The following is a 21,274-nucleotide window of genomic DNA, read 5'->3' on the forward strand; positions in this document are numbered from 1 at the left end:
CGCAGCTGGCCGCAAACAGGTAGCCGCTATAAGAGCCCGAGGCCGGCCGAGCCCGGTGTGGACAAGCGGGCGGCCGCCACGGGCAGGAGGGGAAAGGCAGATGATGTCATTTGGCTCTTTCCACCCCTGCTCTCAGGAAGCCCAGGACCCTGGGGATGGCACCTGCCCAGCCTCCCCCACCCCCACCCCAGGCTCGACTTCTCGCTCATGCAAGCTCTCGGTATTTGTGCCAGGCCCCTCGGTCAGGACTGTAGCCCCGCCTGCAGTCCTCCATCAGGTTTCCCTCACTGTCCTTCCTGTACATTCTCTCTGTCTCTGTCTCTCTCTCACTTCCACTACATATACTCTGACTGGTTACAGTTTTGTAAAATGGAGACCACGGCCATCTATCACTGTACCTCACACATTAGCCTCCGGCCTGTTCAGCAAGTCCTGGTTCCCCGCTCGGAGACCAGCAAACACGACTCCCACCGTTCCTAGGGACCCTGTCAGCAGATGGCGGTACCAGGGGCTAGATACCGAAGACGTTCGATTCCTGGCCCTCACTGCCTTTGACCTGCCTTCTTGGTGCCCTAGGAAGCTGCTTCTGCTCATGAGCTAAGATTGTCTTGTAATCACGAAAATAATCCTCTGGGCACCAAACAGTCCGGGAACGAGGTCTCAGCTACCCGATGTAATGTGCTCGCCCATCCCCAGCACTCTCTGGGCCTCCCTTGGCCCAGCCCCAGGCCACAGGCAGACTCGAGTCTCAGCTGCTACGGGAATGTCTTCTACTTCAAGCCACAGGCTGAAGACCCCAGGAGAGGCCCCAAGCTCGCCGGCAGCATCCAGTCAGCAGCTGGCAGAGCTGAAAGGAGCAAAGCCAGAAAGAGCACAGTCTGAAGCTCTGGGGAACCGAAAGCCATTCAAGGGGCGACTGTGCCTCATGGCAGGGAGAGAAACAAGCCACCCATCTTCAGAGGACACCGGATCCTGACGGCCGATTCTGACTCACCCAATGTGGTTGGTACGAAGTGAGATCTCCAGCTCCCTCAGTACTTTGGTTGACTCCTGCACTCTCCTCCTGAACTTCTGTAAACATGGAATTTCCTGTCACTATTGGAGGCCCCCGATCCAACTTCATAGTACAAACAAAAGGGGTAGAAAAGGAAGGGAGGGGACACAAGAGGGCAGTTATAAGCCTTCCCTCTGTTAGTAGCCAGCCACTCCAGGCCCATGGCCTCGGAACCCAGAAACCCAACTCCCATTGCTCAGAAGCGGATGTCCCACCCCAAGTCACAGGGTTTGCCCCCCAAACCCCACAGGACTACAAGGGGCAGCAAGGTGGGGCCTCCCTGCCTCACACGTCACCTTCCGGGTTACGCTGGGGTCCAAGAAGCTCTGGAGTTTCTGGATGTAAGTGTGGGGAGGATTCTTCACCTGGAACCGTTCCTGTGAGGGAAACACGCGTGTGCGCACAGACACCCAGAGTTCTGAGGACAGTGTTGAGGAAGTCGAACACTCATGGCGTTCAGTGTGAGGGGACCCAGCCTCCTAAAGTTGTCAGCTGGCCCTTAACATCATCCAAACCATAGGTTCTCTTCCTTGACTTATTTTCAGGTGCTTCTCATCTACCGCTACCTTTCCCTTCCCCGATTAGTGGTCTCTGAGCCTAAAATATTTTTCTATGTTGAAAATGACGTGAAGAGCCTGCTGCTTGCTAAGATGTGAGGATTAAAGAGCTGGGAGCAGCACCCGAAACAAAGATACAATGGAGAAATGGTGTCCACTGCTTAGCGAACTGATGGCCCGGGATTAGGAGGGCCGTGGAGAGAGGAGCTAAGCCGTGTGGAATACAAACTCCTCAGCCCTGACCCCAGACCTGGGACGGGACTGGCTTCGCAGCACTCACACATTCAGGGCTGCAAACCCACGTCTGTTCCTTGCCTGGACCCCAGGCCCCGACAAGCCAGGCAATCGCAAATGCTGAACGTGCTTTCGGCGAGGTTATCCCTCGATCCCCTTCCATGGAGGGCACGGGACCACGGGACCGTGCCCTCCCCGTTTTGGTCCACCCCCCCCACCCCGTATCAGACCCAAGAGAAAACTCAGGGGAAACTCTGAAGCGTTCTGATCCTTTAGGGCCGTCACAACTGAGAAACCTGAAGAGCTGGGGGTGGGGGTGCCGCAGGGGGTTCAGGGAGAATGATCTAATGGTAGGAAACAGAACCCGAACCCAAAATGAGAGAAAAAAGGAAGGTGTGAGAAACAGTCGAAATGATGTGACCTGGAAGAGACAGGGAGATGGTCAGTTAAGGAAACTCAGTACCAACAGGCCACTGCTCTCCAGCCCCCAAGCAGGAGCTCGCCACGCTCGCCAGCTCTGCTGAACGTAGAAGACAAGGAAACGGGCCGTCCCTGGAGAGGCAGGGGCCTGAACCAGGGGCTCTCAGGCCTGAGTCTACCTTGGGTCACGCAGCCTGATTTGGGAGGGCGGTGGAACGTGAAAGCCAGCACAGACGAACTCGGCTGCTTCGTCCTGGCTCTAGTGTCAGGCATGGTACTGAGCCTTGAGTTCTTCATCCAGAAAACATAACGGCGCCTTCCTCAGGAGGGTTTTGTGAGGATGAAATGAGATATTTCAGTAGATGTAAAGTTCTTGGTCCCCGATAAGTACTTAATAAATGTTAGCTATTACGGTTCTGTTCTGTGCTTGAAAAGAAGTCATAACTTCCTGAGCGCTCCCTCACGACGTGCTGGGTGGGCACACTGAGTACCCGCCGTGCCAGGTGCTGGGCGGGCACACTGAGTACCCGCCGTGCCAGGTGCTGGGCGGGCACACTGAGTACCCGCCGTGCCAGGTGCTGGGCGGGCACACTGAGTACCCGCCGTGCCAGGTGCTGGGTGGGCACGCTGAGTACCCGCCGTGCCAGGTGCTGGGTGGGCACGCTGAGTACCTGCCGTGCCAGGTGCTTCGTGCTCCTGAGAGTTAAGGCAGTAAAAGCGGACTCTCCTAGCTGAGCAGACAGGCCTGTCGGAGTTCAGAAACGCGTGACTCGTGAAATCCAAACACACGCAGGGGAAAGAGCCAGGCCTTGGGTCCTGCTTCTAGTTCTGAGCTAAGTAACAATCTCTCTACTCTACTCCACCTCAAAACACCGCTCATGCAGGGAGAGCTGCCAATCCTCATGTTCTGAGATATGGGAACTGAAGCCTTTAGGGGACTGGGTCTTCTCATTCCTAGAGAAAAACCCAGGTGCCAGGGCTGGGGTAGAGTGAGAGAGAAAGGGTCCTTTGGCCGACCCTGCCAGACAGAGCCCTCACCCTGGGGAAAGGCAGAAACAGACTCTGCTGGGAAAGCTACCCAGCTCCTCTGCAGACAGCCAGACAGCCAGACCTACACAAACTTCCTCAGGGTTCTGCCCATCGGGAAGAAATCAAGACAGCTCTTTGCAGGAGTTAGAGGGGAACTTGGCCTGCCAGCCCTGTCTCTGTTAAGAGAGCCCTCTTGGAACAGGAAGTGAGCACGGACTAAGGCCAAGCCCAGGCCAGGGTTTCTCAAGGACCCCAGGGCTGTGGTCAGTGCCTTCGGCCCTGCTGCCTTGTCCAGCCCAAGATACAACCCCTACTCCTGGGCCTCGCCCCAAACCCCATACCTGGTCACAGATCAGATCCCACTTCTTCTCATTGTCATACTGCCGCAGGAGCCGGGCCTTGTCAGGAGGCAGGTTCATGGAGCTCTGAGGAGAGAACCTGAGTCAACAGGGCTGAAAGCTCCCCTCACCCAGAGGAGAGCAAGGGAGAGCGTGCGTACCTTTCCCCTCCTGGGCCCTCGGCTTCCCCCTGATGTTCTGTGGCTGATAAGGAAGGCTCAGAGAGGTGTGACAGTCCTTCTGCCTCCCCTTCACATTTAGTTCAGTGGTTGGGCAATGTTTTCCAAATTAGTGAGTCGAGATTAACTTTATTTTTAATGAAAACAAACAGATTAAAATAGAAGAGGCTAGAAGATACCAGAAGTCCCTTCATGAAGCTTTTGTTTCTTTTATATTTGAAGTATATACATATACATATGCCCACACACCAGTCATTCCATAAAATGTGTTTAACTTGGGACAGGGCAGAAAAGTTAGAAAGCCCCCTGTCTAAAACAGCAACTTTCAATCTGCTTCTCCCCCATGGCCTGAGGGATGCATGGCCTTCCTGCATCATGCACGACCACGGGTGAATCCCGAGCCAGCCACAGCCTGTGTGGACGCCACGAGTCTACCCCTTTGCCCCATATCAGGACACAAGTACACGAGAAGGACATTAGCATAAAGATAACGGCTCATTTTTTTAAGGAAATAATTTATGAAATGTCAGTACTTGAATTATTAGTAGCAAGTTACTTATGACGCAACTCCCCATTAAGACACAGGAAAGTGTTCCAACCCCTTCCTGAAAGACACTCTAAGTTGGAATACAGAAGCACAGACCAGAAGTTGTCTTATTTCACTCACTACTGTTTGCTGAATAAATAAAGAAATAAAAGTGGGCATGAGCGAGGGAAGCCCAAGGTACCCCTGGGCTAGCCGTACGCGGCCCAGCAGCCTACCTTCCCTTCCCCTCCTTGACCCGCACCCAGCCAAGCTTCTCGTCTACCCAGTGTGGCTGCCTTCATTTCAGGGCACAGCCCTTGCCTCTGTAGGCAGATCACTACACCTGCCCCTCGCCCCATAGTCCCGAATCAAATATCATCTCCTACCTGAACAATCATAGCTGTCTGATAAACCACGTGACTTCCCACACATCCAGCCTCTTTCCCCAGCACACTGCAGGCCACCTGGAAGGCCTTCCTCTCCTCTTTCTCTCCCTTACTTACTGCTCCAAGTTCAGCTCCAACTCCCTGGGCACCCAAGCATGGCCAATGTTGACATCTATCTGCCCACTCCCTGACATCCTCATCCCTGGAGACACGAATTGTGTGCACCCAGGATCCTGAGGAGTCACACAGGCCCTGCGTTATTCCAGAAGTGGGAGCATGCCGGAAGTGTGCCTTCCATTTTCTAAGAAACTGAAAGAGAAACCGTAAATACCATTTATTTCTGTTAGACGTACCTATCATGCGTTTATCTACGCACATACTATTTTTTTAAAAGATTTTATTTATTTATTCGACAGATAGAGACAGCCAGTGAGAGAGGGAACACAAGCAGGGGGAGTGGGAGAGGAAGAAGCAGGCTCATAGCAGAGGAGCCCGATGTGAGGCTCGATCCCAGAACGCCAGGATCACGCCCTGAGCCGAAGGCAGACGCTTAACCGCTGTGCCACCCAGGCGCCCCTACACACATACTATTAAACTAGCTGTACTCTCATCTAGCCCCCCAAGGACTGTGTCTATTCTTATGGTCTCCAACTCCTGCTGGTGTCTCATACTCTGATAGGCACCTAGTGGAGAGAAAGCGGACAGTAACCCTAAGGTTAAGGCATCCTGGTTCTGAGTAATGGGCCCAGCTCTGGGCCAGAAACCTGGTCACTGTGGCTCAAAAAAAGGAGTATGGCTGGGATTTTTGCTCAGTATTTAGGAATACCAAAATGGGGCAAGGGAGAGAAGAAAGGAAGGGGGAGAGGACCACCCATCACACCCGTCTTCGCAGTGTCTGCTGCCCTGCGAGTCTGCCTGAACCCCTGCAGGAAGAGGAGCTAATCAAATCCCCTCACTGCTGATGCAGTAGGGATGGCTGGTTGGGCAAATACAATCCCGAATATTCTCTCTGAAACTACCTGGCTAAGAGCCATTCTCAGCCTGTCTGTGTGGAGAGGAGGACAGGGGCAGGAGGCCACAACATCACAGGGACCCCAAAGTGGAAAGTGAGCCCGGACCAAGGTCTCCCTCCTAACCACAGCCAGGCTGCTGCTGGCTAAGCCCAAGTGAGGCCAGAGAAGAAAGAGACCTCAGGCCTGGTTCCGGCTCTGGGCACATCTCGAGCACTTCATTGTCTTCTGTCCATTTCTCCCAAGTCCATGCCATGGAAATAGAAAATAGTTGTCTCCCCTGGAAGAAAGCAACCGGAGAAGTGGGGAGCCTGTCGCTACTGTGGCAGACATCACATCCTGTCTACACCAACTTCCTCAGCCACCCGCTGTCAGCGGCTGTGGCCTTGTCCTTCCCCACAAGGTGAACTGGGGAGAAAATGTCTGGTGCCCCAGGGGCTTTGAGGATGGAACAAAGTCACCCCCTTTGGGAACCCTAGCCTAAGAGCATGGAAGAGTGGAGGAAGCACATCAGGGTTCAAACTTTAGATGCCCAGGAGAGAAGGAGTATGGACATGGGTGGCAGAAGCATGAATCAGCTCTGACCACAGGCCCACAAGCTCCAGTCTTGAGCTTTGCGTGGCACTTTCTGGGCAGTGATGCTGGCTTCCTCTGTTTCTTTGGGGCCCAAGTGTGACGAGGAAGGAAGTGGGGAGGGGAATTCCCCCCGCCTCCAGCACTCTCACACGAAGTTGGTCCCCAAGTGCAGGGCGGGAGCCAGCCGCACGGGCCTCTCTCCGTGCCAGACGAGGGCCCTAGGTCTTCTGCAGGCGCCCGATAACGTGTGGGAGCCCAGCAGGGCCCTGACATCCTGAGCAAGGACAACTTCCTGAGTTCCGGGGACAGCCAGGGGACAAACCCAACCTGTTCGGGTCGCCGTCAAAGGTGTGTTTCCTTGACACTTTTGTTCAGTGGTTCCGCAGCAATGGTGAGCTCTTGTGAGGCAGAAGCTAGGCTCAGTCCTTGCTAACTGCTCACTGAAACCCTTGCTGAGCAGAAAGGGGGCGCGGCTGTCTTGGAGCCGAGGCACTGAATGCGGAGTCAGAAAGCCCAAGATCAACTCTGGGCTCTTCAGAGCTCATCCATAAAATGGAGATAATCTCACTACTTCACAGGGTTTATGAGGATTAAATGATAAATATTTTATATCCTTATGTGTCTGGAACACTGTGGGTGTTCCACTGTCTCCTTCCACTTCCTCCTGAAAATCCCGGGTAATGTTCGGACATCCCAAGGACCCCTCTTGCTTCTGGGTTGACTCGATCTCTGCCCCTGTCCCTCCATCAGCGCCGCTTCTCGACCACTCAGGACACAGTCATCCTTTGCAGCTACCCCCACCTCGTCGTCCCCCACCAGCACTAAGACGAGGAGGCAATTAAACACCAACATCCTCGAGGAAGGAGACCCTGGAGAGATGAGGGGAGAAGGGGAAGATGAACTCACACGGAAAGCAACTCTGAGACATCAGAGCAACCAGCCAGAAATCTAATAATAAAAACCTATAACGGGAAGCAGCAGAAAGGGGGGGATGTGATGCTTCCCCAGCAGGGCTGTTCTGGTTTACTGCCAGTTTGAGGTCAGGCACAGAGCCCTGCTCAGTGCCTAACCCCCTCCTGGGTTCTGTGGGAGCAAGGCTTCCTTACTCCCCACCCAACCCCTCTCAGCCCCAGTGAAGCCAAGGAGGACGGAGCTAGCCCTGGTCACAGAGGTTCCCTTTCCTGCCCTGCACCCCTAGCCAGTTAGCCCCTCCTCACTTCCTTCCCATCGCAGGGGAAGGGAAATGCCGGTGGGGCTGGAGTTTCCTTCGAAGGTGTGGGTCCTGCTCTGGGACTCACCCCTGACTCTGTCAGTCTCCTTGGGCCGGGCCTGGGGAAAACCCAACCAACAGAAATAGGAACCACCAAAAACTCCCAACTGTTTCTGCTGGTCCCAGTCGATCACGATGAATCTGGGGAACAGAAATGAACACAGGCATAGCTCCTCTGAGAGGCGGGGAGAGGGATGTCTGAGACTTTCCCACGAAGGGGATTCTGGAGGCTTTAGGGAAGGCAGGCAGGGACTGTTTATTCTGAGCAAACACAGAATGTGAGTTGGTTTTCTTTACGTTTTCCCCCTCAGAACCGTTTCCCCACCAGGTCCGTTATGGCTGACTTTTCTCCCAAGTGTGGTAGGCCCAGTCCCCATGCTCAGCCCATGGGGGTGGGGAGCCTGGAAAGCTGAATCTAGAACTTCCCCAGAGACGAAATGAGACACTGTCCTGGGCACCACTTGTTGCTAGACCCCTGGCCACAGCTGCCAACAAGTCCTCTTGGGCACCCACGGATCAGCCCATTCTGCAGACGGGCAGAGGCAGAGTGAGGTGAGGAGGCACCAGGTTTGGGAGCCCAGGAGACTGCTGTAGGAGGGGCTGGAGCCCTGCGTTCCCGCCCTGCGTTCCTTCACAAACCAACAATCCTGCCCAAGCCAACAGCAAAGCAAGCAACACCAGCACAAAGGCCCGTCCCCAGCCGCCAGAAGGATAGAGCGCTAGGAGTGGCCCAGCCTGCCCTCCACGTCTCTCTACTACTGGTGGGCAGTAGGCACAGCTGTGGCCAGCTGGGCATGGCTCCCAAAGGGCGAGAGCCCAAGGAGGTGGGAGGTACCAGCTCCTGCCGCCTCGGCCCCCTTGGCGGCCACAGCCAGCCCCGTTGCAGTAGCAGCTCCCAGACAATGAGAGTTATTTTCAGCCAGCGCTTTAACACAAGCCAGCTGGCCCGTGTGCAGGGCGGGAGCCCTCCACCCAGCCCGCCCAGACGGCAGCCGCTGGCCCAGCCCACTGCCCACGCCTCTCCCGCCTCTGCGTCACTGTTTATCTCCTTTCAGCACAGCTCCTCTTAACTGCCCCCCCAAAACTGGAATCCTGTCAAAAGGAAACCAAAAAATCAGAGAGTTTGATCAAAGATCCAAGAGCTGAAATTCAGAAGGTCCAGATCTGGGAAGCAGAGCAGCCCCTCCAAACACCCCCACTCTTTTCCCCAGTCCCGTGACTGGCGGGAGTAGTGCTGGGGAGGAAGCGGACCGGACAGGGGGCCAGGTCTCCCTGCAGCCCCCACGGGCCGGGGCCGAGCCTGGCTTTGATGCCAACCAGAAGATGAAGCTCGGGACGGCTCTCCTGGCCTCCCTCCCTCCCATCCTTCTTTCCAGACCTTAGGTTTGGAGATGAGCGCTTGAGACAGCCTGGAATGAGCCAGAGCCAACCGTGAAAGGTTCTGGGAGAAGTACCGTATCCTGTGGCGGAAGGACAACCTAAACTGGGTTTAGGACACTTGGCTGGAGGGAGAGGTTGCCCTCCCCATCCATGATGGAGTGGGGGTGAACGCTTCACCCAGCCCCCTGCACAGCAGAGCGTTCAAGGATAGGAAGCGGCGGGCTCCAGGCCTCCAGCCCTGCTGCCGCCACACCCGGCAGCCTCGGCAGCACGGCTCCCCTCTGTTCCTCATCTCCCTCTGCCTGCAACCCCCCTGCACAGGCGCTCCGGTGTGCAACCCAACTCTAGCCACACACGGCTTCCTTGAGGCCTGAGCTGCCCTGGTACACTCATGGGAAAGTTGCTGGGGTACGGCATGACAGAAGACATCAGAAAAGTGGGTGCTCCCTGACTTAAGTGTCTGTAGTGGTTAGGTCTAGCCTTCTGTTTTTGTTTGCTTGGAGCTCTCACTCCGGGGACAAGCTGCCAGGGGAAAGCCAGCTTTCACAGACTCAGAGCCCCGTCTGGAGAACGTGCTTCTGTGGTCACTGATGACTCTATAACCAGAAATGACTTGCTGAGCAGTTATGGGCCAAGTCCCTGAGCAGCCTGGAGGAAAAAGAGATGGATTCACCAGATGTTTCAGGCTGAGCTCTGCAACTCACACCAGGGAAGTCAGATGAAGGAGAGGCCCTAGAAGGTCAGCATCAAAGAGGTGGCTTTTTCCGAAGTACAACTGTACCCCCGAGGCCTCTTCTTCACCCTGGAAGACCCTTCCACTGGATCCTGAGAAGGCAAAGGAAGTTGGCCATCTCCCCAATGCTAGCAAACCCCATAGCTCTACGTCTGCCACACCGTCGGCCTCACACCTGATATCAGATAACCTCAGTAGGTAAGCTGGCCCCCAGACGCCAGGTAGGACGTCCCTTCTGGCCTATTCGGTCAAGAAGCGCACGAGCTCAGACAGAGGAGCTCAGGTCAGCTCTTCCCCGCCGAGCCCCCAGGCCCTAGTGAAAAGCCACTGCCACAGCAACTCGATCTGTCTGCTGGCTCCTCAGCCCCTCCTCGCGGTTAGCCAGGCCCACACACTCCCCAGTTACGCAAAATGGAAACTATTCTGCTGGGGGCAGCTGGATTTCCAAAGCTAAGGAGGCTTGGGGCAGAGCCTCACATTCTCCCTGCGGCCAGCCAAGGTCCCCCTTTCTCCTCATGATATTCTCCCCTCCTGCCTGGGAGCCCTGAGAGGCAGCACTACTTTTCAGAGGACACAGTGTTTCTGGGGTTACATCCCACAAAGGGGATTTTCCTCTCTCTCCCTAGACCACAGCCTGTTACTCACTGAGACCCAAAACATGTCCCTCCCAGGGCCTCTCATCCATACCTTCCCTTCCATTCCCACTGTCACCAATCAGCTAGGCCCTTATTGTTTACTCCTGACCCTCTGGGATAAACTTCCAGCTGGCATCCCTATTTCCTATTTCCAGCCCTCTTTCCCCCCAACCTGCGCAAGGATGAAATTCCTCAACTTCTCAGCACCTAAGAAAAATCATGTCTTTTCTTAATTCAGAACTCTTCTCTGACTCCTTATCATTTATACAAAAAAAACCCTGAACTCCTTGGCCTGCTGTTCTTAGCATCTTAAAATAAGAAAGAGCTGTCCTCTCTCCCCCAGGCTGGCCCCTGCATGTCTGACCAGCCTTGTCCTCTTCTGGACTCTCTCCTGGAACAGCTACTCTTGCCATAGGAGCTGCTTATAACTGATGTTTCCCCAATCTCCTGAATCCCTACCTATTACTAACTGACTCAAAATCCATCAGCTCTATGACCCCCCAACCTAAAATAATCAGCCCCTCTTCTGAGCTCCAAAGCCTAATCATACACGTGAAGAATGAAAAGCCAGAGACCTTGTTACCCCACCGTCTTCTTCTCATCTTCCTTAGTGACGAACCTCCAATGCTCAGTGGAGCACTTGGCAGCCCAGAATTAATATATTTCTCTTCTTCCCTTGCATTTACGTATGGCTATGTGACATAAACAGAAGTAGTGTGTGGGACGTAAACAGAAGTAGTGGGTACGACTTCTGAGAAGTGTCCTTAAAAGGAGGGAGCGTACCCTTCTTTTCCCCTTTCTGCTTCCAGCTGGTTGAAATGCAGAGGTAATGGCTGGAACTTCAACAGCTATTCTGGACCATGAAGTGACCTTGGAAATGAAGTCCAGATGGATGAAGCAACAAGAAAGAAAATACGTGGTCACTGAGACCGTGGACCTCAGCGCAAATTAAACGTCTTCCATATAGCGTCTCTCATGTGCGTGTTTCCTCTATTCACAACTAGAACCCAAATTCCTTAAGGGTAGGGGTCATGCCTGATCCCTTTTTTGAACCGCATGCAGGTGCTTAATAAGTAACTGACTGGTCTGCTACTACGTCTCCTACCACCAAGTTCGTTTTTGGCCCCTGGTTATTTTTGGAGGGGATTACCCAATTTCTCACTGTTGTCCTTTCTATTTCTGGGCTCTCTTTCCTATAATCAGCCTCATCTACTGTAGCCCAAATCACTTTCTTTATACGCTGCTACGCTGCGTCTCCCTCAGCAAGCTCCCGCTCCTCCTTCTGAGTTTCAACTCTGTCCTTCAGTTCACGCCATAAATCTGAGCCACTCCTCTGCCCTTCTCTTTAATCAGCCTCATCCTATGCGTGCTAGACCCTAGGCTCCCGAGCCCAGGGATTACCACCAGATTAGTGACCGGTGTAATGCTCTACAGAGATCGGGCAAGTTGAATTTCCCATACTATACTCCTCTGCCTGCCCCTGTGTTTAAGCGTTCTGCTCCATGACACCCTAGAGACATCATTCCCAACTGTCAGCACTGCCTCTTCTTCAATTCAACATAGGTGAAATCCTACCTCTTCCCCACCCCCCAACAGTGTCTCCACACGTTTACTAATGCCTTCCAAACTGTCTCCAGAGAGCTGTGACTTACGGCTAACGTCTTGTCACCTTTTCTTGGGCATCCAATCAATATCCTGTCACAACCTCAGAGTGTGGTTAAAGCAGTGAAGGATGAGCCCTACCGCCCTGGCGTGGATCCTACCTCTACCGCGTACTAGTTACGTGGCCTTGAGAGAATTACTTCGTCGCTATGAGCCTTAGTTTCCTCATCTATAAAACGGAGGTAGAAATAGTATCTCCTTCACACGGTTGCTATGATGATTAAATACGTTAATACACGTAAAGTAGTTACTGTACGTAAAGCATTTAAATCGGAACCTAGGTAGTAAATGTTACATATAATGCTATATAGCGATGTTTTTTGTCTGGGTTTTTTTACTCAACACATAGCTGGGAAACAAGCATTTGCCAAGCACTAAGCTAGGAGCTGGGAATATTAAAATAAATAGGGCAGATCCCTCCGTTCAGGAAGTTTATATCCAGAGGGCAAGGTAGGAGCAAAGCAGGGGTGAGTGTAGGCAGCGCTGCTGGAAAAGAGAGTTGCGCATGGCCCTGCGGGGGCCTGAGGAGGCGACACCTAATTGGACAGAGGAATCAAGGAAGGTTGCTGGAAGAGACCCTGTAGGATTTAGTCTTAAAGATCGAGCAGGAGGGAGTCAGGCAAAGCAATGAAGGAGGGGAGGATGGCGATATTCTAGGCAAGGAGACAGCATCTCCGTGACATGGAAGTGCAAACAGCCCACAAAGTCCAGAAGCCCCTGAGTGGTCCGCAATGATGAAGTGGCGGTGTATAGAGGGAATTACAGCAGGCAGGGAACAGTCCGGACAAAGGGGCTTAGGAGCTAAGGCAAGTAGGTGGCCATGAAGAGGACAATAAGGATAGCACTATTAAAATGAAAGTAGTAATAATGACAAAAGCTACCATTTATTCACAGAACTGCGATAAGAGCTATCCATGAATCACCTCATTGAATTCTCACAAGCCTATGAAGTTGGGACTATCATTACTCCCATTTCAGAGGTGAGTTAGCAAAGGCTTGGGAAGGCTGTGGAACCTGCCCGGGTTCACAGAGCAAATACGGGGTGGAGCTGGGATTTGAACCCAGGTCTGACTCCGCAGCCTGAGCTTGTAACCCCACACAACGAGGCAATGAATTATATTAGGCCTCCTCTGTGCCTTTTCTAATTGTATGCATCCTTCGGGATCAACACAATGAACCTTCCTCACGGAACCTCCCCCAAACCACCCAGAGTTCACACGCTCCTTCCTCCGAGCTTGCACGAGGTTTACTGCCCTTCACCTACTGGCAATCGCATTCAATCCCGCCTCAACGGCTCGGTGTATCACTCACTGTGCCAAAGGGAAGGCGTGTTTTGCTTTGTGGTAACTCCTATATATTTACAAAGAAACGGGAAATTGCAGTTTATAAACATCTGCTCTGGGCCAGGCGCTGTGCTAGCTCCTTTAATTATAAGATGTCACGGAAAAAAAAATCACTTCTCTCTCATATTGTTATTCACCTTTCACATTTTGTGCTGTTTCCCAAACTACACTGTAAGCTCCATGAGGGCACGGACCTTGCCTTGAATACGCTCTTCCTAGACAAGAATGTCTGGCCCGCAGAAGATGCTCCGTAGATACCGCGGGCCAGCCATGTGGACCGCGGAGGCCGGCTGGGGCGGCACGCTGTCGCACCCAGTACACTGGCGAGCGACCCATCTCTGGCTTTCCAGGAGTCTCATTATAAGACCAGGAGCTTATTATCAAACCATAAAAGTTAATGAATCCCTTCCTACTTGCAGGCCAAATGTGGGAGGGGCATGACTCCTGCTTTATGGAAGGATAAACTGAGGCCCAACATGGGCACACATCTGTCACAAGTCACATGAGCTGGGGAGAGGCACTTCAAGTCTCCTGTCTGTCCTTGCTTTCTCAATTGCTCTCAAATGTGGGTCTGTCCTCAGGGCGGCAGTGCTCCTGTCGTCTTGGGGGAGGAATGATAATGACCCCAGTCTGCTCTTGACCCATGAGGCTGTCTTCCCAACATTGTTCCCCTCTGCCTTTTAAGTAAGGCCAGAGCTTGACACAGGTGTCATAGGTGCCCAACCCCAATTCCATCTTTGAGTGTCCCAGATTTTTTATGTCTCATTTCATCATCCACCCAGAAAAGCAACAATAACTACATCTCTTTGGAGTTAGCCTTCCGAGAGTTCCCACCCCACAATCTAAAGAGACCTTGACTCTTCTCTGCTTCTTGCAACGTCTGGCTCCCTAAGTACCATATCCACTCAGGGCCACAGATGCAGAGGAGAACGTTCCTCAGCATCTCTTGCACACCAGGCACTTTTCTCACATAAGCTCCCTTACTGCCTACAATAACCACTGCAGGGAACTGTTACGCTTGTTTAACTGGTGAGAGAATTAAGACTCTGAAACCAACTGGCTGGAGATCACCCAGAACGTGGCAGAACCCAGATTCAAATCCAGAAATGTGGCCTCCAACATAACTTTGCCAGGACGTGGCTCCTTCTACCGTGTCCTGCCATCTCTTTACAAAACAAAAATAACAAAAAATTCCATTTCTAGCTTGGGAAGGTCCACCTGGATTTGTCTGACTGGCTTTGGTTGATGATTAAGCAGTGCTTCCCTGTCCAGCACAACTGGGGTAAAACCAGCTAAACAAGGTGTGCCAGGCACCTAAAGTGCAAGGCTTTGGTCTCAGAGTAAGAAGGAGACCCTGCAGAGCAGAGACAAGGGAACTGCCTCCTTGAACACCACATGGTGACAATTCCCTCGTATATGAATGGCGTCTTAAACATTCAGAGCGCTACGGATAACAGCATGGACTTTGGAATCAGGGGTGACCTAGATTTGAAACCTGGTACTTTTTATGAGACAGTGGGAAAGTTATTAACTTTCTTTGAACCTAAGTTTCTTCATCCATAAAATGTGGATTGTGGTATCCACCTCTTATAAGAATTAGGTGAAGGGATGAATGAATGAAAAGGATTTCGCACAGTATCTGGCACGGGAGAAGGGCTCTATAAACGGTACCTGGGGTGACCTACTCCAGGAGTCACAGGTGACTCGAGTTAACTTCTAAGCACACATTCAAAATACAATTTCATAGTCCTTTAAAATACATAAAGGTGAAACTATATAGAGCGAACAGTATAGATTAAATATACTTATAGATTAAATATATAGATTAATTAATATTAATTAATTAATTAATATAAATTAAATATATGTATTTATGTGTTTCTTAACCCTCTAGGTTAGAGCAATTGCACACACTCCTCTCCGAAAGATCAGATCGAGACACCAACGGCCACCAGGGGAGTCCCAGGAAAGCTGGGACCAGAATTTGGGGAGACACAAATGAGTCATTGACGAAGGCGCCCTGCTGAGTGACCTGGGACAACTCCTCTAACCTTTCGGAGATTTTGCTGAGCTGTCTTCAGTGTTCGACCTTATCTCACATCCCTCATTTCCCCATTGTTTCCTGACGTCCTCAGGTTAAATCTGCAGTCTGTAAACCTGAGGTCCGGTTTCTACCACAAATCTCTATTTTTGGTCCCCTCAACTGACCACTCCTCTAGCAAGTCTGTCCTCTCCTTGGGATAGTGCCTGCCCTCCCAGTCACTTGAAGGGTTATGCTCTCTGGGGATAGAGAGAAAGGCAGGAGAATGCTTCAGCCCCCAATTTTATTTGACCAGTAGAGACTGATGACTGTCAAGTATTTCCTTCTATCCCAGACTTCTCCTTTGGGTTTCAGCTTTAGTTATCCAACTGTCCGTTAGACATTCCACCTGGACTTCCGCCGTCTCCGTGACTTCACGTGCCTCAGACTGGCCTCATCACTTTTCCTTCCACGTTATTTCCTCTCCTGTGTTCTCAACCAGCAGCACCTCCATCTAACTCACCCCGGCAAGCTAGAAACGTGGGGGTCATCCTGAATCCCTCCCTCAGCCCTCATCTCCATCTTCCCAATGTCAAATCTAATTAGTTGTCGAGTCCCCCACATTTAATTTTGGTAACTACCTAGCGACTCTGTCACATGGTCTCCATCACGCACGCCAGCCCTGGTTCAGGCTCCCACTGCCATCACCACACTACCCCGGCCTCCTTGACCACTCTCGCCTCTCCTCCCACCGCTCAGCCTGACCCCTCCCGCTCCAACAACCCCGAGCCGCTGCATGAGGATTCCCGACATATCTGCTTTGCCTCACCCCGCTGCCCCTGCTCATGCTGTCCCCTCTACCTAGAACGCTTTCTCTCCTCCACGTCTCTCCAACTCCTAATTATCCCTTTAGCCAGCATAGATTTCCTCCCACAGGCAGTATTCCCCGAGCCCCACCTCTCCTCTGTGCCCCCCAGATGCTCCTGCATTGTCTATACCATTGCACTTCCCAAGCTGTATATTACAATTACACGTTTAGTGTGTTTGTCTCCCTCTCTAGACTGAACTCCTGGGGGCAGACACCGTCTTAGTCATCTCCACTTTTCTGGCACTTAACATAATTCTAAGTGCTCAGTAAATGCTTACGGAGTGAATGAAGGCCAGGCTGCAGTCAGCGAGTCTCTGAGGGCTGGCACTGGGTCCTTCTCTCCCTCTCCAGGCAGGGAAGATGACACCTTAACAATTCTCAGTTCACAGCCTCAGGCCCTCCAGGGTACTGATGTGACTCTTCACCTGCCTTGCGGTAGAGTAAGGATGGAGTAAGCTGTCTGCCCTCTGGCCTCCACGTCATTCGGAAACAACTGGTAGTGTTTTTATACTGTTATGACACCACCTCGATATCTCCCTGGGCATCTGCAGCAACAGGTATGAGATGATGTCTTTACAATTCTTGGGAAGAATCAACTGAGAAGCCAAATGCCGCTATACACTGTCTAGCCTCACCTCCTAAGGTTATGCTCAAAACTTTTAACAAGGATACTCTGGAGAAATGACAAACAAATGCTTTGGGAGCTCACCAGGACCAGCTGCCCCATAAAAGCACAGATTCTTAAATCCTTAGTCACCCACGATGCCAGCAGTAATTAGCCAATCCAAAGGGCGCAAGTAATAGCTGCTATTGGACCATCGTTCTGGAACTCATGCCAGCTGCATTGGAAAATAATCTGCAGACGTGAGCACTTTACAAGGGATTCACCGAGTGCCCCGACTGCCAAGGCCCGGAGGATAATGAGCACTTGTGTGATGCTGATTCCGCTGAGCAGCGAGTAAAAACAAAATAGCCACAACCACAAACAAGAAGCCTGCCCAAAGTAAGGGGCTCAAACATATCCCGGACACATAAGGTTCAAACAAAGACACTCTTTCCCAGTTAGCTCTCATCCATCCATTCTAGAACATTGTCTGGGCCTCACTCTAAGGCTGGCATCGAGGGGAGGGTAGTGTATGTGATCTCCAATCTGCACACGAGCCCACATAAGAGTGGCCCCTACCACCCCAGAGTTCACTACTGTCCCAGGAGCATGGGTCTGGACCTGGGCAGGCCTACGTGAGCTGTTCTGGCCTTGGTAAATGCCCCAGTCCAGAAGCCTCTTGACATCCAATCCTTCTGGGGTGCTAGGTGGCTCAAGAGTCCTGGGATCGAGCCCTGCATCGGGCTCCCTGCTCAGCGGGGAGTCTGCTTCTTCCTGTCCCTCTGCTGCTCTTTCTGTCAAATAAACAAAATCTTTACTGTCCAATCCTTCCATGGCTGTACAAGAGATGAAATGTGCTGAGGGGCAGACCAAGGGTTACACCAGTTCCTAAAGGCCGTAAGGCCTGTGGATAAGTCAGGACAAGGCCAACATCATCAACTGGGAAAGCAAGGGGACAGCTGTGTGCTGTGCAGTTCAGTGATTTGACAACTTGTGGTACACAAAACCAGTCCCTACTCATCAACAGTAATTCATATTTCCTGAATATTCCTTTTGGGCTCCTTAATACTAGATCCCTGACATGAAGAGATTAGTGGTCTTAAAACATTTGTACTTAAAATTTATTAAGTGCCCAGTATGCCAGACACTGCCCTGGGCCCTTTACATCCTCATAAAATCCTTAGAAGCCAAGTATTATTATCCTGATTATACAGATAAAAAAATTAAGACTCAAGGAAATGAAGGCACTGGCCCAAGGTCACAGAGATAATAAATGGCAGAGCCAGGATTCAAATCTGGATTCACTGAGTCCCAAAGCTCTTGAAAAAGGCCTGGCTGAACAGGCAAACTCCTTGCAGTTTCCTAGGCCAGACTTCTTTTTTTTTTTTTTTTTTAAGATTTTATTTATTTATTTGACAGAGAGACAGCCAGCAAGAGAGGGAACACAGGCAGGGGGAGTGGGAGAGGAAGAAGCAGGCTTCCAGTGGAGGAGCCTGATGTGGGGCTCGATCCCAGGGCTCCGGGATCACACCCTGAGCCGAAGGCAGACGCTTAATGACTGAGCCACCCAGGCGCCCCCCTAGGCCAGACTTCTTATTCCTCCGCCAGCCAAGGACACACAGAGTGACTTCAGGAGATCTTGAGAGAATGATGCTTGAGGAGCCCTGGAAAAACAAGTATTTAAAGACTCTACTTCTATCCCAGTGGGCTACGTAAGAAACAAGACTGAATAATACTGACTTCACAGGAAGCCCTATAAATCTGTTGTCGGACTCTAACATCCCTTCCAAATATCTCCCTAAAATCCAGCACAGCTCATCCCAGGCCTACGAACCCCAACCCTGCCCAGAACAGGTACTAAAGGGAGAAAATGGAACAGTGCCTAGGGAGGAGACACATTTCTCCTCCACTTAAATACAGCCCAGGACCTCTGCAAATTAAAAGCTCCCTCTTTACTGAATCCACTCAGCTTTAGTTATAGGTCGCACTTTTTATTTTTGTAACCAGCCAACCCGCCAAATTATAGGCTCAGGCCACTGGTAGGCACGCCAAACACTGGGGCCAGCAGAGGCACTGCCCTTTCTGGCCTGAGGGTGGGTAGAGGAGTGAGGACTGAGCACCAATCAAACCTGAAAGGGCAGAGGGCATGATCACTCCACTGGGCAAAGCTGAGTGAGGAGCCTGGTCTCACTCAGGCCACCATGCTGCCCAGAGGGGAGCCAGATTCCAGGATTCCCCACGCAGCAGCCATAGGGAACTCAATACTATAAAGCAGATCAAGTCACTCTCCCTACAATAATATCCAAACTCCTTACCAAAGTTGACATGGTCCCCCGTGATCTGGGCCCTGCTCACCTCTTTCCAGCATCCTTTTTTTTTTTTTTTTAAGATTTTATTTATTTATTTGACAGAGAGAGACAGCCAGTGAGAGAGGGAACACAAGCAGGGGGAGTGGGAGAGGAAGAAGCAGGCTCCCAGCAGAGGAGCCTGATGCGGGGCTCGATCCCAGAACACCAGGATCACGCCCTGAGCTGAAGGCAGACGCTTAACGACTAAGCCACCCAGTCGCCCCCAGCATCCTTGTCAACCAATCTGGCATTCCTTCAGGTCCTCAGCTGTGGCCTAGCGTGACTCCCGGGTGTCTGGCCCGCACAACAAGCTGGAAGAGGGTGCGGGGTCATCCTTCTACCCTCTACCCCAACAGTGTGCAAGAAAACACTAGCAGGTAGAAAGTGGCTCAGAAACACTGGACGTTAGTACTAAGCAATGAGCTACGTTTATTGAGCACCTACCATGAACAAGGCATTGCTAATAACACAAATTATGTAGTGCAAGACGGCATTTCCCCCTAAAGGAAGGCAAGATAGATTTGGCAAAGGCAAGAATTAGCCCAAAACCTGGTGACTGGAAATGGAGTCTTCCAAATTTTGGGACTTCTGCAGTTCAGGGTAACATATGGATCATCCTCTATCCAGTTTTGCCTACGTCAAATTATTCTGATTTTGTTACCTCTAAGGACTGAGTCGCCACCTATTTCTCCTATACTTCAATCATGTAATTTATAGAGCAAACCCATGAATGGCCATGAACCGCTTACCAACTAATCTCTATTCCCCGTTGAAAGCCTGGGCAAGAAGGCCTCCACAGCCTTTTCTAACGATCAAGAACACTTCGGACAAAACTCTCTGTGAACTGCCCATTCGTCCTGATCCAGGCTCACCTCCTGGTCTGTACCTGGGCTTCTCTGTCCCAGCAGCAGGCTCCTGGCTGCCCCTCACACGGCTGGTCGTTCTTCTCTTAATCCCCTCCCCTATGCTCCGGACTGCAGCAGGCTCCTTGCTCCTCCTTAGCCGCACCTGTCACCTTTAAGACCTGACTGAAAGCCCATGTCCTCCTTAGAGCACTGCCGGAGCAGCAATCCACTGCCACAGTGACCCTTCCCTAACTCTCCAGTCCTTCTGTGCTCCTAGCTGTGTGACAGCCCGTCACCTCAGGGTCTCATTTGGTCTTCCCAAACGCATGGGACTGGGCGAGACAAAGAGCATCCCCAGGTAATGGATAAGATAACTGGCGTACACAAGGAGTCCCGCAGACAACCTGAGGACGCACACTGGTTTTAATTCTCCAGGTGTTCAGAGTACGTTCTAAGTATATAGTTTTGTCTCTCCAACTTAGATAGCGAGCGTTGTCTTTTATTTCTTGGTGTTCTCCAAAGTACTCAGGAAAGTGCCATGTTTACAGCAGGAACCTAAGACCTGTTTCCTTAATAAATCAAGAGAGGAAGAAAAATGAAATGAAAGCAGAAAACCTCTCATAAACTTCCCAGGCTATTTCTGGCCTTCATTTAAAGGGAGCCTTTGTTATGCTCTCTCCTAACAACTTGTTCTTTGCCTCCCAAGGACATATCATAATTCGTGATTAAGTATTTATTTGCTTAATATCTGTCTTTCCCTGTAAACTCCACCAAGGCAGAGGTGATTATTTGTTTTTCCACCATTGTATACCCAGTGGTATTGCTGGCACATAGTAAGTAAAAAAACAAAACAAAACAAAACAAAAAACCTCCAAAAACCAAAAACCAAAACCAAAACGCTTGAATAGCCCATGTCCTAGTGGGATAAGTCTGGCTGACTCCAAAGCAAATCTTCCTACATCTCTTAGCGAAGGAAGACTTGTTCTGGAACCTTCCATATATTCTGCCGTAATCCACACAATCCCCTCCAAAGCAGCACCGAGGGCAAGGGGGCTGATCCTGGGAAGAGAAGGAAACCCTAGCCCACAATGTGGGCTTGGAGTCAGACGGCTTGAATTCAGATCCTGACTTCACCACTTACTAACCGTGTGATCCTAAGTGAGCTACTCAGCCTTCCTGGACCTTGGTGTCCTCATCTGTAAAATGCAGATAATAAAGCTACTTCATAAAGTTGTGATGATTAAATGAGATAATGTG

General features: G+C 51.4%; 1 protein-coding gene across 5 annotated transcripts in view; it reads right to left on the minus strand.

The window, feature by feature from the left end:
- Nucleotides 1-21,274, minus strand: part of FMNL3 (formin like 3) — a 51,360-nt gene that overhangs the window by 17,987 nt on the left and 12,099 nt on the right. For all 5 annotated transcript variants that reach the window (XM_026501933.4, XM_026501931.4, XM_026501932.4 and 2 more), the window contains exons 2-4: nucleotides 3,636-3,719; nucleotides 1,351-1,431; nucleotides 995-1,071 (exon numbers count right to left, since the gene is read on the minus strand). In XM_026501933.4, coding sequence (XP_026357718.1) covers nucleotides 995-1,071; nucleotides 1,351-1,431; nucleotides 3,636-3,719 — 242 coding nt within the window. The remainder of the gene's footprint in view (nucleotides 1-994; nucleotides 1,072-1,350; nucleotides 1,432-3,635; nucleotides 3,720-21,274) is intronic.

This window comes from Ursus arctos, unplaced genomic scaffold, assembly GCF_023065955.2.
Source record: "Ursus arctos isolate Adak ecotype North America unplaced genomic scaffold, UrsArc2.0 scaffold_26, whole genome shotgun sequence".
NCBI classification, from domain to species: Eukaryota; Metazoa; Chordata; class Mammalia; order Carnivora; family Ursidae; genus Ursus; species Ursus arctos.